General features: G+C 44.9%; 1 protein-coding gene across 6 annotated transcripts in view; it reads left to right on the top strand.

The window, feature by feature from the left end:
* The window catches only part of LOC121284844 (ciliogenesis associated TTC17 interacting protein), a 44,679-nt gene extending 29,279 nt beyond the window's left edge, over positions 1-15,400 (top strand). For 5 of the 6 annotated variants that reach the window (XM_041200641.1, XM_041200642.1, XM_041200643.1 and 2 more), the window contains 5 exons: positions 1,012-1,179; positions 2,170-2,294; positions 8,308-8,384; positions 10,374-10,462; positions 15,156-15,400. In XM_041200641.1, coding sequence (XP_041056575.1) covers positions 1,012-1,179; positions 2,170-2,294; positions 8,308-8,384; positions 10,374-10,462; positions 15,156-15,365 — 669 coding nt within the window. In that variant the 3' untranslated portion in view covers positions 15,366-15,400. Of the gene's footprint in view, positions 1-1,011; positions 1,180-2,169; positions 2,295-8,307; positions 8,385-10,373; positions 10,584-15,155 lie in introns of all 6 variants that reach the window. The other variant, XR_005944558.1, reaches the window with a different exon arrangement.
* The last annotated feature ends 2,745 nt before the right edge of the window (positions 15,401-18,145 follow it).

Here is an 18,145-nt window from a genome sequence, read left to right as displayed (position 1 = left end):
TGCAAGTGAGACTTTAAACCAAGGTCCCATCTGCCCTCTTGATGGGTATAAAACATCCCACAGCCACTATTTTGAAGAGGAGGAGGGAGTTCCCCCTGCAGTGTCCTGGGTAAATATATGTCCCTCAATTAACATCATTAAAAGACAGACGTCATTGTCACATTGTAGTTTTTGAGAGTTTGCTGTGCGAAAATTGGCTGCCTTGTTTCCTACCTTACAACAGTGATTACACTTCAAACAAGGACTCAATTGGTTGTAAGGAACTTTGGAATGTCCTGAAAGGGAGAGCAGTTCAAGAAGAGAGGTCACCACCATCTTTTCGAAGGCAAACCAGGACTAGAGAATAAAGGCCGGCCTTGCCCGCATCTCCCTGATACCGAGAATAAATTACAAAGAAAAGACTAATACCCTTCACAGCCACAGATACCGAGACCAAATTAGAATATCCCTCAAAGATGAGGTCAACAAACTCAAAGCAACCACAGACTGAAGCTGGGACTGTAAGGGCTCAATGCTACTCTGAACTTTGCATTCATTTGCAGGACGTTCAGGACCACTCAGTACAACAGATTACTGCAGGATGCAAATTCCTCTTTTGCTACTCCCAAGACACTGAGAGGGTATGCTTATCAGGAAAGGCTGGAAGTATTAAGAGTGAGGATGACTGCCCTTGTAGGGGAGATCACAACAAGTGCTATAAATATAAGATAGTCTCTACTTAAACCAATAGGGAATTCAGGAGAAATTTCTTTACCGAGAGAGTGGTGAGAATGTGGAACTCGCTACCAAAAGGAGTGGTTGAGGCGATAAGCAGAGGTACATTTAAGGGGAAGCTAGATAAACACCTTAGGAGTAAGGAATACGTTGATGGGAGAGATGAAAATGAATGGGAAGAGGCTCATCTGGAGCAGAGACCAGTTGGGCTGAATGGCCTGTTTCTGTGCTGTAGGCTCAAGGTACTTAAGTGTAATACAATTCCATGTTAAACACTCTCTTATGTTGTTTGATCAGAATGTGAAATCCAAGACTTTGATCTTCAAGCTGGAGGAGATGAATGGGTTTGTGTCGGAGGCCAGTAACCTGATCCTTTTACGAATTCTAGCCCAACGAAACAAGGTCCCTGACAACATGGTCTTCCTCTCTTTTGACACTGAAATGAAACTTTCCCCTTCCACATACGTAAGTACCGAGTCTGGGGTCCTTTAATTGGCAGAGTGAGGGTGGAGGGAAGCATGGGTTACCAGAGATTTTTAAATGTCACAACCAATCTGACTTTGAGTTTCAGTAAACTCCGTGGCTCCCCCCTGCCCAGCCCGGCCACCCCCGCCGCCCCCCCCAATCCACCCTCCCCCACCACCACCACCCCCGCCCCCCACCCCTGCTTGGAGTGAAACTGTCAGGGGAGGAAGGGGGGAGAGGTGGGAACTCACAATAAAATAAAATAATGTTCTGACTGAACAAAAGTCACCTGTAAAGTCTCGTCTGATTTTAGGCGGTGCTACAGATAAAGAGCAGGGCAGTGAGATTAATTGGATAGCTATTTCAGTCAGAGGCAGTACAGCATGATGGGCCCAATGGTCTTCTCCCATGCTGTACGTTTTCAAGCAGTTTACATTTTACCTCCCTCTATGTACCTGTGATTGTACAATGTGTCACCCGTGGTTGGCACCCTTGCCTCTGAGTCAAAAGGTGCTGGGTTCATAATCCCATTCCAGAGACTTGGACACCAAATTTAAACTGGCATTCCCTGTGCAGTACCAGAGGAGTGTTGCACTGTTAACAGCACGTAAGCCGTTAAACCGAAGGCCCCATCTGCCTTCTCAGGTGGAACACGGCCCGGCATTATTTTGAGAACAGAAGGGGTGTTCTTCCTGGTGTCAACTGACAACAAATAATGAAACACATTATCGGATGTTCATCGATATTGCTGTTTATGGGAGTTTGCCATGTTTACCAAATCACAATAGTGGCTTTGCTGCTAATGTAAAGCACTTTGGGATGTCCTAGGGTCACAAAAGATGCTACGTACGTGCAGGACTTTATTTCCTGACATGTGTTGAACCATCCGATTGTCTGGTATCCTCAAATAATCCCATGGGTCTTGGGCAACATCAACTACCGGACTTCTGATGAATTCCTTGTCCTGTGAATTTTTTTTCTTTTCAACAGATGGATCTGGGGCACAGAATGATGAAAATTGGAAAGGAAGAAAAGGATGTTTTGGGCATCCAAAGGACAGTTCACTCAGAGGAAAATGGTCCCATGAGCTGGCAGTGCAACTTCCTGCCGGATGGGTGAGCACTGGAGCAGCCCCACCATGTTTTAACATTTATTTATTTGCTAGTTTGGGTGCCCAAGACCCATTGTAGCACCAACAGAGAACCTCGGCACAATACTGAATGTTTAATGTTGAATTAATTGCTTCTTCATGTCTATGTATGAATCTGGGGTTCCAGTACTCCATGTAAAAACCAACTGGGCTTAATTGGTGGCACTCTTTGCCCTGACTCAGTGGGTTGTGGGGCTTGGATGAGGGATGGGCAAGAAGCGCTGGCCTTGCCAGGGACCACCCATCATCCCATAAAATTAGGATGAGCGACCAAAAGCATGGCCAAAGAGGTAGATTTTAAGGAGGGTCTAAAAGGAGACGGGGAGCTTAGGGCCCAGGCAATTGGCAATATTGTAAAAAATATTCACAAGGATGATAATAAAATTGAGAGGTAATGACTATTGGGCAAAACTGAACAGGCTGGGGTTCTTTTCTCTTAAATCACCCCTCTTGTGGAGAGATGGTGGCATAATGTCACAGGACTAGTAATCCAGAGTCCTGGGCTAATGATCTGGGGACATGGGTTCAAATTCCACCATCAGCTGGTGGAATGTAAATTCAATTAAAAAATCTGGAAGTAAAACTAGTCTCAGTAATGGTGACCTTGAAACTTTCATCGATTATTGTGAAATCCCATCTGGTTCACAAATGTCCTTTAGAAAAGGAAATCTGCTGCCCTTACCTGGTCTGGCCTACATATGACTCCAGACCTAAAGCAATGTGGTTGACTCTTAACTACCTTCTGAAATGGCCTAGCAAGTGAAGTGAAGCTACTCAGTTCAAGGACAATTAGGGATGGGCAACAAATGCTGGCCTTGCCGGCAACACCAACATCCCATGAAAGAATAAAGAAAAGAAAAGAGATATGTGGCCTAAAAGAGATCTTTAAAATGATGACAGGGATTGATAGGAGAAACATAGAGATGTTCCTACTATGGAGGAGACTAAACCTAGGGGCCATAAATATAAAATAGTCACTTAATAATCCAATAGGGAATTCAGGGGAAACGGTTTTACCCAGAGGGTGGTGAGAATGTGGAATTCGCCACCACAAGGAGTAGTTGAGGCAAGTAGCACTGATGCATTTAAAGGGAAGCTAGTTAAACATATGAAAGGAATAGGATATATTTCAAGGTCAGTTGAAGTAGGAGCAGGGGAAAACTCATGTGGCATGTAAATACTGGCATGGTCCTGTTGTCCATGGCCTGTTTCTATTCTCTGAATACTCTAATATGATTAAAAAGCTGTGGGGTGTACAAAGATAAATGTTCTGATTAAACTCTTCTATCATAGAAGATCCAATGGGAATACACTATTATTTATCCTGAGGATGTGGTCAAACACCTTATTTGGCACCTGTCACAAGTTACCGTGAGGTTGTGGTGTTGTGGGAAATTCCCATATTCTGAATAAGGATGGTGAAGGTACAAGGACACCTGTCCAACTCAGGCTCTGTGTTACCTCAGAGGAGAATGAGGAGGTGCTGCTGTCCTTCTCCGTGGGTGAGGTCGCAGCGAGAGGGAGGTGGTGTGAATGACAACAGGACACATGTGTGCCACGATCTCCCACTCTCTGATGGTGTTCCCGATTTACTGGCCAGTGTTCCCAGATTTCACATCAGAGCGTGCAATTGGAAGATTGATCCAAAGAAGGGTTTGCAGCAGTTTTTTGTTTATTTATTCTTTCACAGGATGTGGGCCTCACTGGCTACGCTCGCATTTATTGCCCACCCCTAACTGCCCTTGAGAAGGTGGTGGTGAGTGGTCTTCTTGAACCGCTGCAGTCCATGCGGCGTAGGTATACCCAAAGTGCTGTTAGGGAGGGAGTTCCAGGATCTTGACCCAGTGACAGTGATGGAATGGCGATATAGTTCCAAGTCGGGATGGTGTGTGACTTGGAGTGAAATTTGCAGCTGGTGGTGTATCCATGCATCTTCTGCCAATGTCCTTCTAGAATCCAAGGGTAGATGTAACGGATTTGGAAAGTGCTGTCGAAGGAGCATTGCCGGTTAGCTGCAGCACCTCTTGTATATGGTACACACTGCTGCCACTGTGTGTTTGTGGTGGAGGGAGTGAGTGTTTAATATGATGGATGGGGAGGCCACTCAGGTGGGGCTGCTTTGTCCTGAATGGTGTCAAGCTTCTTGAGTGTTGTTGCAGCTGCACTCATCCAGGCAAGTGGAGAATGTTCCATCACACTCCTGACTTGTGCCTTGTACATGATAGACAGGCTTTGGGGAATCAGGAGACTTTTTAAAAATTCATTCACGGGATGTGGGCTTTTCTGGCTGAGCCAGCATTTATTGCTCATCCCTAGTTGCCCTTGAGAAGGTGGGGATGAGCTGCCTTCTTGAACTGCTGCAGTCCATGTGGTGTAGATACATCCACAGAGCTGTCAAGGAGGGAGTTCCAGGATTTTGACCCAGCAACAGTGAAGGAATGATGATCTATGTCCAAGTCAGGATGGTGAGTGACTTGGAGGGGAACAGGTGGTGGTGTTCCCATCTATCTGCTGCCCTTGTCCTTCTAAATGGTAGTGGTCATGGGTTTGGAAGGTGCTGTCTTAGGAGCCTTGGTGAATTCCTGCAGTGCATCTTGTAGATGGTACACACTGTTGCTACTGTTCATCGCTGGTGGAGGAAGTGGATGTTTGTGGATGTGGTGCCATTCAAGTGGGCTGCTTTGTCCTGGACGATGTCAAGCTTCTTCAGTGTTGTGGAAGCTTCACTCAGCCAGGCAAATGCAGAGTATTCCGTCATATGCCTGACTTGTGCCTTATAGATGGTGAACAGGCTTTGGGGAGTCAGGAGGTGAGCTATCATTGCACGATTCCTAGCCTCTGACCTGCTTTTCCAGCCACAGTATTTATATGGCTAGTCCAGTTCAGTTCCTGGTCAATGGTAACCCCCAGGATGTTGATCGTGGGGGATTCAGTGATGGTAATACCATTGAACATCAGGGGCAATGGTTAGATACTCTCTTGTTGGAGATGGTCATTGCCTGGCACTTGTGTGGCATGAGATTAACTTGCCACATAGCTTAAGCCTGAATGTTGTCTAAGTCTTGCTGCATATGGACACAGACTCCTTCAGTATCTGAGGAGTTGCAAATGGTGTTGAACATTGCGCAAATTATCAGTGAATATCCCCACTTTTGATCTTGTGATGGAGGGAAGGTTATTGATGAAGCAGCTGAAGATAGTTGAGCCAAGGGCACTGCCCTGAGGAACTCCTGCAGTGATGTCCTGGAGTTAAGATGAATAACCTCTTCCACAACCATCTTCCTTTGTGCTAGGTATGACTCCAGCCAGTGGAGAGTTTTCCCCCCGATTCCCATTGATTTCAGTTTTGCTGGGTCTCCTTGATGTCACAGTCAGTCAAATGCAGCCTTGATGTCAAGAGCAGTCGCTCTCCCCTCACCTTGGTGTCCAGCTCTTTTGTGCATGTTTGAACCATGGCTGTAATGAGGTCAGGAGCTGAGTGGCCCTGGCAGAACCCAAACTGGGCATTTATTGCTAAGTAAGTACTGCTTGGTAGCATGGTCGATGACACCTTCCATTAGTTTACTCATGATCGAGGAAAGACTGATTGGGCAGTAATTGGCCTGGTTGAATTGGTCCTGCTTTTTGCGTACTGGACATAACTGGGCAATTTTCCACATTGCTGGGTAGATGCCAGTGTTGTAGCTGTACTGGAACAGCTTGGCTAGGGACATGGCTAGTTCTGGAACACAAATCTTCAGTACTACTGGCAGAATGTTGTTAGGACATATGGTCTTTGCAGTATCCTGTGCAGTGTCATGTGGAGTGAATCGAATTGGCTGAAGGCTACCATTTATGATGCTGTGGACCTCCGGAGGAGGCAGAGATGCATTTCTGGCTGATGATGGTTTAAAATGAATCAACCTTATCTTTTGCACTGCTGTGCTGGGCTTCCCCATCATTGGGGATGGGGATATTTGTGGACCCTCCTCATCCAGTGAATTGTTTAATTGTCCACCACCATCCACTACCAGATGTGGCAGGACTGCAGATCTTAGATCTGATCCCTTGGCTGTGAGATCATTTAGCTCTGTCTATCACTTGCTGCTTCCACTGTTTAGCATGTAAGTAGTCCTGTATTATACTTCACCCAGTTGGCACCTCATTTTTAGGTATGCCTGGTGCTGCTACTGGCATGCCCTCCTGCACTCTTCATTGACCCGGCTTGATGGGAAGGGTAGGGTGTGGAATATGATGGCTGTGAGGTTACACATTTTGGTTGAGCTCAATTCTGCTGTTGCTAATGGCCCACAGTATCTTATGGATGTCCAATTTTGAGTTGCTACTTCTGTTCTAAATCTATCCCATCTAACATGGTGGTAGTGCCACTTAACACATTGGAAGGTATCCTCAATGTGAAGTTTGGACTTCAACTCCACAAGGACGGTTTGGTGGTTATTCCTACTGATGCTATCATGGACAGATGCATCTGTGACAGATAGATCGGTGAGGGTGAGGTCAAGTAGGTTTTTTCTCTTATTGGTTCCCACACGACCTGACGCAGACCCAGCTATGTTCTTTAGGACTCGGCCAGCTCAGCCAGTAGTGGTGCCACTGAGCCACTCTTGATGATGGACATTGAAGTCCCCCACCCAGAGTACATTCTGTGTCCATGCCACATTTTGCGCTTCTTCCAAGTGGTGTTCAACATGGAGGAGCACTGATACATCAGCTGAGGGAGGGTGGTACATGGTAATCAGCAGGAGGTTTCCTTGCCCATGTTTGACCTGATGCCATGAGACTTCAAGGGGTCCGGAATCGATGTTGAGGACGCCCAGGGCAATTCCCTCCGAACTGTATACCGCTGTGCTGCCACCTCTGGTGGGCTTGTCCTGCTAATGGGACAGGACATACCCAGGGTGGTGTCTGGCACATTACCTGTAAGGTATGACTCAGTGAGTATGATGTCAGGCTGTTGCTTGACTCATTTGTGAGACAGCTCTCCCAATGTTTGTACAAGCCCCCAGATGTTGGTCAGGAGAACTTTGCAGGATCGATAGGGCTGAGATTGCTGTGATTGTTTCTGGTGCCTGGGTCAATGCTGAGTGGTCTGTCCAGTTTCATTCCTTTGTGACTTTGTAGGAGTTTGATACAACTGAGTGAATGAAGATGCTTTTATAGTCACCATTCCTGAGAGTAGCTTTTAATTCCAAATCTTACTAGTTTAATTTTAAATTCACCAACTGGCATGGTGAAATTTGAACCCACGTCCCCAGAGCATTAAAAATAGAAAATGCTGGAAAAACTCAGCAGGTCTGACAGCAGCTGTGGAGAGAGAAACAGCGTTAATGTTTCGAGTCCAGATGACTCTTCTTCAGAGCTAAAGAGAAGTCAATACAGGCTCGAAACATTAATTCTATTCTTCTCTCCACAGATGCTGCCAGACCTGCTGAGATTTTCCAGCATTTTCTGTTTGTATTTCAGATTTCCAGCAACTGCATTATTTTGTTTTTATTCCCAGAGCATTAGCCTGGGCCTCTGGATTACTAGTCCACTGACATTATCAGTATGTCACTGGCTCCCCTTGAATGCCTGGAATATAGGGGAAGAGCAGGGAAGTGAGCTTAACTGGATAACCCTATCAAAGGGACAACATAGACATGATGGGCTGCAAGGCCTCTGTCCTGCATGGATGAAGAAACCTAGTTATATGCGTAATTCTGACCTCCTGCACATCTCCAATTTCTATCGCTCCACCATTGCCTTACTTTTTAGATTTCTTCCTCTAAACACCTCGTGTTCTTTACCTCTTTAAAGACTCTCTTTAATTCCCTCCTTTTTAGCCTGTTCTAATGACTCCTTATGTGCCTCAGTGTCAACAAAGCTCCTATGAAACATCTTGGGCCTTTTTTTTTAAACCATGTTGCTGTTTCTGCTAGTTTGACATTGACACTGTTCATTCCTCATTGATTCCTCTGTGCATTCCATTCCTCTTGTAGACATTTAACAAGCAGAGTGCAAGTGGGCTCCCCAGTTACAATGGTGCTGACCCAGATACCTCACGTGAGACAAACAGGTACTGTGACTATTATACATGCTACACTGTTGGAGGGGATAGTGAAATTTCTTCACTCAGAGAGCTGCTGACATCTGGAGCTCACTAATTGAAAGGGCAGTGGAAGCAGATTCCAAAAGAACTTTCAAAAGGCAATTGGGCTTGTATTCGACAAGGACTAATTTGCAGGGCCAAGGGGAAAAAGCTGTGAAGTGAGACTAATTAGATAGCATCTTTAAAGAGCCAGCACAAGCATGTTGGGCTGAATGGCCTCCTGTGCTGTAAAATTCTATTCTATAATCCGTGGTTTTGCCTTACAAACATTATGTATTACACAAAGTACGCCAACTAGAGGAAGAGGGCTACATTGATATGGAGCTCCATTATCAACCCTTCCTGCTCTCCTCTAATAGTGACAGAATCAATTGTTGCTATGTCCAGTCTCAAAATCCCCCCAAGCCCCTCAATCATGTTACCTCCTTGCATCCATTGAAAAGCTTACCCCTTCAACAACTTATCTTCCTGCTCAATGCCCACCATTCTCCTGATTAGATGCCACGTGATGCTTCATTAGATCGAATGACCTTGCATTTCTATAGCGCCTTTCACAATCTCAGGATGTCCCAAAGCGCTTTACAGCCACCATGTAATTTTTAAAGTTAATGTAGGAATCACAGCAGCCAATTTACACCCAGCAAGTTCCCACAAGCAGCAGTATGGTGGTAACCAGATAATCTGTTTTTAGTGAATTTGGTTGAGGGGTAATTATTGACGAGGAACCCCCCCCCCACACCCCAATCGCGAGGTTTCCCCTGCTCTTTGAAATAGTGCCGTGTAATCTGCTGCATCCACCTGAGAGGGCAGATTGGGAAGGTGCTGTCAAAGAAGTCTTGATATGTTGTTGTATTGCATCTTAGGTGGTACACCCTACAGCCGCATTGGTGGAAGGGGTGAATGTTTAACATGGTGGGGTTCCCATTTAAGTGGACTTAAGGGATCGCAGCACTCCACCACATGAACAAAGTGGCTCTTTCAAACATAACACAGCTATCCACCAGTACCATGAACCACAAGTGTATTGGTCAAGGTTTGGGTTATCATCAAACATGTTGAGTCAGAAATGGCTGTTCAACCAAACAAGCTCGCGTTAAATGCCGAGAAACTAGGAACTATGGAGGAGCAGAAAGATTTAGGATTCTGTAGACAGAAATCATTAAAAGCTAGTGGACAGATACAAAACATCATTTAAAGGGCTATTAGAATGTTGGACTTCATTTTAAGGGACTGGAATATAAGGGGGCGGAAGATAGAGTGGGTGGAAGTATAAGGCTCTAGTTAGACCATGTCTGGAGTAACGGTGTCCAGTTCTGGGAACCAACCTCAGGAAAGATATGCTGGTCTTGGGTGGGGTACAGCACAGATTCACCAAGATAACACCATAGGGCGGATAGGATTAAATTATGAAGGAAAGTTGCAGACTCATATCCTATTGCATATAGAAGATTAAGAGGTGATACAATCAGGGTGTTTCAGGGTGATTTTTTTTACAGCTGTTGGGTAAAAACAGAAACTATTTCCCCTGTTCGGGGAGCCCAAAACAACCTTAAAATTCGAGCTAGGCCATTCGGGGGTGATGTCAGGAAGCACTTCTTCACATAAAGGAACTCTCTTTCTCCCACAATAAACTGTTGAGGCTAGGGGTTAACTGAAGATTTCAGACTGATAGGTTTTTGTTAGGTCGGTGTATTAAGGGATACAGAAGCAAGGCGTATGCTATCATTCAACCATGGTCCACCTCCCCCTGCAAACAACATTCCCTACCCTTACCCATCTCCATAACCACCTTATTAACCTCCAGTAATGCTGCACAGCTTATCCCACTTCTTTTGATTGGCACAGTATCCACATAATTCACCGGGGTCCATCACTTATTGTGCCTTCAATTGGATTTACAGGAGAGTTTTAGATTATTGATTTAAGGAACTTTCCTTTGCTTCTGAACTTTTGCAGATGAAGAGGATCCCAAACCAGTATTTGAGAAGAAGCCACTGAATTGGGAGGAGGACATGCAACTATATTTTAAATTTATCGACAGAACGGTAACATCTAATAGCGACTTGGAACGGCTCCTGAATTCAAACTGGACATAAGATGAAAATTTGTTCTTTAATTTTAAACCCCTGTCCACCCAGAAAAGTGAAACCTAAAAAAAAGCCACAGGTGTGCAGTGTTGCAGCATATTGAGTTACAGCATGCTGTATTGCTGCTTGGCGCATTGAGTTACAGCATGCTGCATCGCTGCTTCGTGCATTGAGCTACAGCATGCTGCATCCCTGCTTGGTGCATTGAGCTACAGCATGCTGCATCCCTGCTCGGTGCATTGAGCTACAGCATGCTGCATCCCTGCTCGGTGCATTGAGCTACAGCATGCTGCATCCCTGCTCGGTGCATTGAGTTACAGCATGCTGCACCGCTGCTCGGCACATTGAGTTACAGCTTGCTGCACCGCTGCTTGGTGCATTGAGTTACAGCATGCTGCATCCCTGCTCAGTGCATTGAGTTACAGCATTCTGCTCGGTGCATTGAGCTACAGCATGCTGCATCCCTGCTCGGTGCATTGAGTTACAGCATGCTGCTTGGTGCATTGAGTTACAGCATGCTGCATTGCTACTCTAGCATTGAATTCCAAAATGTCGCATTGCTGCTCAGTACAATGATTTTTTTTATTTGTTCACGGGATTTGGGTGTCGCTGGCTAGGCCAGCATTTATTGCCCATCCATAATTGCACTTGTTCAGCGGGCATTTTAAGAGTCAACCACATTATCATAGATCTGGAGTCACACGTAGGTGACCAGGTTAGGACAGCAGATTTCCTTCCCCTAAGGGCAATAGTTAACCAGATGGGTTTTTTTTATGACAATCAGCAATGGTTTCTTGGTCATCACTAGATGTTTTAACTCCAGATTTTTATTGAATTCAAATTCCATCTGCCCTGGTGGGATTTGAACTCAGGTCCCCAGAGAATTATCCTGGGTCTCTGGTTTACCAGTCCAATATCACTACTCCACCCCCTCCCCCTAAATGAGTTACAGCATGCTGCATCACTCTCAGTGCATTGAGTTAGAGCAAGCTGCATTGCTGCTCTGTGCATTGAGTTACAACAAGCTGCATCATTGCTCTAGCATTGAGTTACAGCATGCTGCATCGCTGCTCGGTGCATTGAGTTACAGCAAGCTGCATCATTGCTCTAGCATTGAGTTATAGCATGCTGCATCGCCACTTAGTGCATTGAGTTACAGCATGCTGCATCGCTGCCCTAGCATTGAGGTAAAGCACGCTGCATCACTGCTCAGTACATTGAGTTACAGCAAGCTGCATCACTGCTCGAGCACAGTGTTCCAGCAAACTGCATTGCTGCCCAGTGCATTGAGTTACAGCAAGCTGCATTGCTGCTCTAGTATTGAATTACAGCAAGCTGCATCACTGCCCTAGCATTGAGTTACAGCAAGCTGCATTACTGCTTAGTGTAACAAGTTAAAGCAAGTTGTGATGCTGAGACCCAAAGCACACTGCTCCCTATGACAGTCTTCAGTGCGTCTTTTGGGGTTTAGTCGCTTCTTTCTCAAAAGGATGGTGACCATCTACCCCCACAGCAAGCTGTCGGTCAGCCCCCAGCTGCTGCATTTGTACTTCTTTGTGGCCAGTTAGGAAGACCTAACGTTACCTTTCCTATAAAGGCTGATAATTGCTATGTCGAGAGATCTATTATATAACTGGCTACAGGGTGAGTTAGCACCTTATTCACCTCTGTAGCCTGGTTTTGAATTCAACAAAAACTTACATTTACATAGCAGCTTTCATACAGTAAAAGTTCCCAAGGTGTTTTATAGTAGTTACCAGATTTGACGCCAAGCCACATATGGAGATATTAGGAAAGATGAGGTAATTTTTAAGGATGTCTTAAAAGTAGAATAGAAAGGTTTATGGAGGGAATTCCAGAGCTTAGGGCCCAGGCAGCTGAAGGCAAGGCTGCCAATGGTGGAGTGATAAATACTGGGGATGCACAGAAGGCCAGAATTAGAGAAGCGCAGAGATCTCAAGAGGATTGTAGTGCTGGAGGAGATTACAGAGACAGGGAGAGGGTGAGTATATGGAGAGATGGGAAGATGAGAATTTTAAAATTGCGGCGTTGGGAACTGGGAGTCAAAGTAGATCATCGGGTGCAGGAGGTGATGGATGAGCGGGACTTCATTCAAGTTCAATTGAGATTCATGGAATGAAAGACTGTCTGCTGACTGCAAGGGTCAGATGTGAAATGAGTTTTGACAGTATCATGTCAGTGCCTGGGATGAATGGGCCCAAGCTACAAAATTAACCCCCTAACTGGCAATCTCATTCAGCAGGGACTGTAGCAAGGCACACCTACAGTAGGGAACATTCTTCTGGGACTCGGGCTGAGACACATTGCAGGAGTTCAGAAGGAACTTTAGCCTGCTAAATCTGACACTGAAATTTATGTTACTTATATAAAACTCTGGTCAGACCCCATTTGGAGTAATTGTAAATGCTGGGATAAGGAACATGATCAGCTTCAGGGACTCGGTGTCAACACTGAATACCCCTAGGTCAGATATGAGAAAAAACAGGAACAGGAGGTGGTGAATCATTCTGCAAGCCTGCTCAGTCATTCAATTAAATCATGGCTGATCTGTATCCTTATTCCATCTACCCAGCTTGGTTCAATATCCTTTAGTGCCCTTACCTTACAAAAATCTAGCAAATTCAGTTTCTGAAAATTTCAATTGACCACAAGGCTTTGTTACGGTTATACCCATCACTTCCTGTGCACGATGACCTACTTTGACTCCCAGTTCTGGGCACTGCACCTCTAGACGAAGATGTTGGCTTTGGAGAGGGTGCAGCACAAATTCACCAGAATGATACCGGGGGTTAAAACAATTAAATCATGAGGACGGGCTGCATTGACTAGGCTTGTATTCCATTCAATGTAGAAGATTAAGGGGTGATCTAATCAAGATGTTTATGATTAGAGGAGTCAATAGGGTTGATAGAGAGAAACTATATTCTCTGCTGGGGGGAATCCAGAACAAGGGGACATAAAATTTGAGCCAGCCATTCAGGGGTGAAGTCAGGAAACACTTCTTTACACAAAAGGCAGTAGGAAATTTGGAACTCTCTCCCCATAACAAAGCTATTAAGCCTTGTGGTCAATTGAAATTTTCAAAAACTGAATTTGCTAAATTTTTGTTAGGTAAGGGCACTAAAGGGATATGGAACGAAGATGGGTAGATGGAGTAAGGATACAGATCAGCCATGATTTAACTGAATGACTGAGCAGGCTTGGAGAATGATTCACCACCTCCTGTTCCTGTTTTTCCCCCATTTCTGACCTAGGAGTATGCAGTGTTGACACCGAGTCCCTGAAGCTGATCATATCCCAGCATTTACATCCTTCACCATCCAAAAAGTAAACATTACACAGCAGTGATGGGTCTGAAACCTGGGCACAAGCTGGAACGATGGGATGACAGTTCTATGTATCCCGTTGGCCAAGCGGGCTGTAGGGGCAATGAGTTTGAACAGATCTTAACCCGGTTCTCAGTAGATGAGCCAGCTCTAAGTTGCTATAAACTGCAACCTCTGCTAGGCCAACCACAAGGATGGAAATTGGTGAAGAGAGTGACACTTCTGAGATGAGAACATTTGCCTGTGGTGTTTCTTCAAACAACCCCATTACTGAGGGAGTGCTGCACTTCCAGAGGCACTACCTTTTGGATGAGATTTCTGCCCCTCTCAGGTGGTTGTGAAAGATGCCCATTGGCACTATTCAACAAAGAGCAGGGGAGTTCTCCTGGTGTCGATGTCAATACTTGTTCTTCACCTAATATCAGCGTAAGCAGATTATCTGGTCATTGTCTCAGTTGCTGTTTGTGGGAGTTTGCTGTGCAGGAATTAGCTGCCATGCTTCCTACATTACAACATTGGCTAGAAAGCACTTTGGGACATCCTGAGATCGTGAGAGAAAAATGTGTACCTTTCTACCACTTAGTGGGACAGTGCTACAGTGCACAAACAGCCATGTGCTACTGGCCAGACGTGCCTTAGTGATGTTAGTTGGGTGATAAATATTGGCTCCCTCGGGCACAGATGAGAACACTCCTGCTCTTCTTTGAAATAGTGCCACAGGATGTCTAACATCTCAAATGAAAGTTGGCACCTCTGCCAATGCAGCACTCCCGCGGTAGTAAACAAAAACAGAAAATACTGGAAAAACTCAACAGGTCTAACAGCGTCTGTGGAGAGAGAAACAGAGTTAACGTTTCGAGTCCGTATGACTGTTCTTCAGAGCTCTGAACAGCCATACAGACTGGAAGGGTTAACTCTGTTTTTCTCCCCACAGATGTTTTTAAACCTGAGTTTTTCCAGTATTTTGGTTTTGTTTCAGATTTCCAGCATCTGCAGTATTTTGCTTTTAACTCCCTCAGTGTCAGCCTGAATTTTGTGCTCAATTCTCTGCGGAGTGAGTCTCAAACCCACGACCTTCTGACACAAGAGGGGAGAGAGGAAAGTGCTACCCACGGAGGCATTGCTAACATTTGAAAACTTCAGCATGTTCTGCGGGATTGACTGAATGAACCAGACAGGCTCAGTGAGCTCGTCTGGTTCCTGCCTTTGCCATGTCACCACACATGTGCACACACATTTTTGAAAACTTGTAATGGCAATGGGCCTAAAAGGCTGGTTAGCAAAGTCTCTTCTCTTTCTTTCAGGAGGCGCTTAAAGCAGACTACTGTAGCTACCTCCGACACCACCCAGAGTTGAGGTCCTTAATGGCTGACTTCCTGGAATTCCTTCTCCTCCGCAAACCGCATGATGTTGTCACCTTCGCTGCAGAATATTTTGCCTCTTTCTCCAACCTCCGCACAGAACAATCACCCTTCCTGACCACCAATAAGTCTAGCCCCTTCAAAGAACAATAAGATTTAAATTAAAGGTTTTGTGAATCCACTGTAAATGTTATAACGACTTGCATTTTTATAGCACCTTTAACACAGTCAAACATTTGGATTTAAGAGGCATCTTAAAAGGAGGTGGTGGTCAGGTTTAGGCAGCTGAAGGCATGGCTGCTAACATCGGAGCAAAGAAAAATCAGAGATGTGCTCGAGACCAGAATTGGAGGTGTGGAGAAATCAGAGGCTTGTGGGCAGTTACAAAGAAAGGTTAGTGGGGAAACCAAGTTCATGGAGGCATTTGGAAACAGAGGTAAGAAATTTAAAAATCAGGACATTGCCAGACCCACCACCGCCTCCACACACACATACACACACACCCCACCCCCCCCCACCTAAAGCCCTGTTCCCAGGTTCAATTAAATGGAGTTAAAAGTCAATGAGCCATGACCTACTTGCTTTGGTCCCTAACAAAAGCCCATCATTTATTCTTGAAAGCACTAATATGGCCTTTGGGTGTGTATACACGTGTGTGTGTGCATGTCTTGCAGATGTGGGGTGGCTGTTGATTTTTTACTAATCTGAGAGAAAAAGTGCATGATATTACACCAAATGGCTTAATTTAAGATGACACCATCTCTTCATTTCCTGGAGCAAAATGTTTCTCTAAAATGTTAAAAGTATCAAACAGGGTAAACACCTCAATCCAGACATAATGCCAGTTCTACCACCAAGGAAATTCAAACCAAGCTTATCCAAACTGCCCTGAATCTAAGCCCAGTATCATTCTGGTGAAAATTAATGCACATTAACTTAAAACTGGGTTGAAACCATGTCACTCACAATCCTTATAATGGGAGTAAAACAAGACTTTCACCTCAGAGTCCAGCAGACTGAGACAGGCGACACTAAGATTTAACGGCCATCTCTTCAGGAGCTGAAGATCCCAGAATGTCTCAACACTGGAAGCAACCTTCCACACCAAACAGCAGAGGTTCAAGATGAAGGTTCACACCACCATGTAAACTAGGGACAGTCAATATCAACAATGCCTACCTCAGGATAGTGGCCCAACACCCATAAGAACAGATATTTCACAATGAGTTTCTTTGGGAAGCGTGTTGATTTAATAAGCTTTCACTTGTGTGTTTAAAACATACAGAGGGGTAATTGTTCTGACTGCACTTTTGGTGATGGGGGACAGAACTGGTGTTGCTAAAAAAAATGCTGTTGAAGTTTTTCATCTTGCACTCAAGACAGACACAAGAATACCAATTTTTCAAAAAGGAGCAACAAAGTGAAAAGGGTGTTGATTTGTTGGCAAGCCAACTGATTGGCTGAGACATTGAGAATGATATTTCCCCCCTCTGCTTTTGTTTAATTCAAAAAAAGGCACTTAGATTGGGTATTAGATCAAGGGCAGTTTGGATAAACTTGGTTTGTACCTCTTGCAACCAAGGAAATACAATGTCTTGGACATGTTCCCTTTGTGTGCAGTTCCTTGCATATGACTATACATCGCTTCCAGCGAGCACAAGTGAGCCACATTGCTAGCCTGATGTTAATCTTAAATTGGTTCTTGGTGTAATTCTTAGCACTCAGGATTGTTCAGCAAGTGGTGTCTAATCACAGACCCATCATCTTAAACATTATGCCTAATGTTAGGAGTTTGCAAGCACAGGCTGGTTGAACGGTCTGTACTCCACCTATTGTAAATGCCTGAAGGGACATTCTGTCCAGATGTTCTCCCCCCCCCACCCCACTCCCTATTGTTTCATGGGGTATGGGTGCTAGCACTTGTCATCCCTTTCTAATTATCTTTGAAAGTAGTCATTTGCCTAACCATTTCAGAGGGCAGTTAAGAGTCAATCACATTGCTATGGACCTGGAGTCACATGTAGGCCAGACCAGGTAAGGACAGATTTCCTTCCCTAAAGGAGAACCAGATGGGTTTTTTTTTTAAAAGTTGTCATGGTTACCATCTTGGACCAGTTTTAATAATGGAATTTAAATTCCACCAGCTGCTTTGGTGGGATTTGAACCCACATTCCTAGGGTATTAGTCTAGGCCTCTTACTACTCCAGTGACATTACTATTATAACACCATCTCCATGACGGAGAAGTGGAAGATGAAAACAGCATGTCTGAAGGACTAAATAAGTAGACCCAATATACAGCACTAGAAAAGGTTCTTAAACCTCATACTAGGTATTCAATTAGGACAGTGACAAGAAGCTTGGTCAAAGGCAGGAAAGAAATCCTAGCTCAGGCAGTACAACTGCTAATGATTAGCCCTGATTTTCCAGATCAGAATCAGCAATGCTATTTCCAACCCTGATTAGACAGAAAGCCTTCCTGTCCAGTCTAATGGAGGATCCTTCACAACTGACCAAATACAGCAAGCCTGGTAGGGAGCAGCAAAATCTGCAGAAGCCGCACCCATTTTTAATGGCACCAGCTGCTTATTCTGGTACAAGAAGTTTAATATCCCAAAGCTTCTTTGAAAAGCTAGAGAGAGGAAGGAGTAGGGTTGAGTCAGGCTAGGGGGCAGCAGGCAAAGCAGTTGGACCTAGGGATGGGCCAGGGGCAGTTGTATAATTACCTAGGAGTTAAATGAGTTTCCCCCATACAACATTCTGTTTACAACTATCCAGTTAAGCAAGTCAGAACCATATGAAATCTGACCAATTCCAGAATTGGAGGGTCCCAGGTAGCTGGGCAATTCCCACAGTCCTAGAGTTGGGGCTACTGAGGTAACCCAGATGATGCACTCGGATTCAGAAGACCTGGGGCTATTAAAGGGATGCATA

The sequence above is a fragment of the Carcharodon carcharias genome, chromosome 12 (assembly GCF_017639515.1).
Source record: "Carcharodon carcharias isolate sCarCar2 chromosome 12, sCarCar2.pri, whole genome shotgun sequence".
Taxonomy (NCBI): domain Eukaryota; kingdom Metazoa; phylum Chordata; class Chondrichthyes; order Lamniformes; family Lamnidae; genus Carcharodon; species Carcharodon carcharias.
The sequence above is the reverse complement of the archived record's forward strand: the minus strand, read 5'-3'. Positions and strand labels throughout refer to the sequence as shown.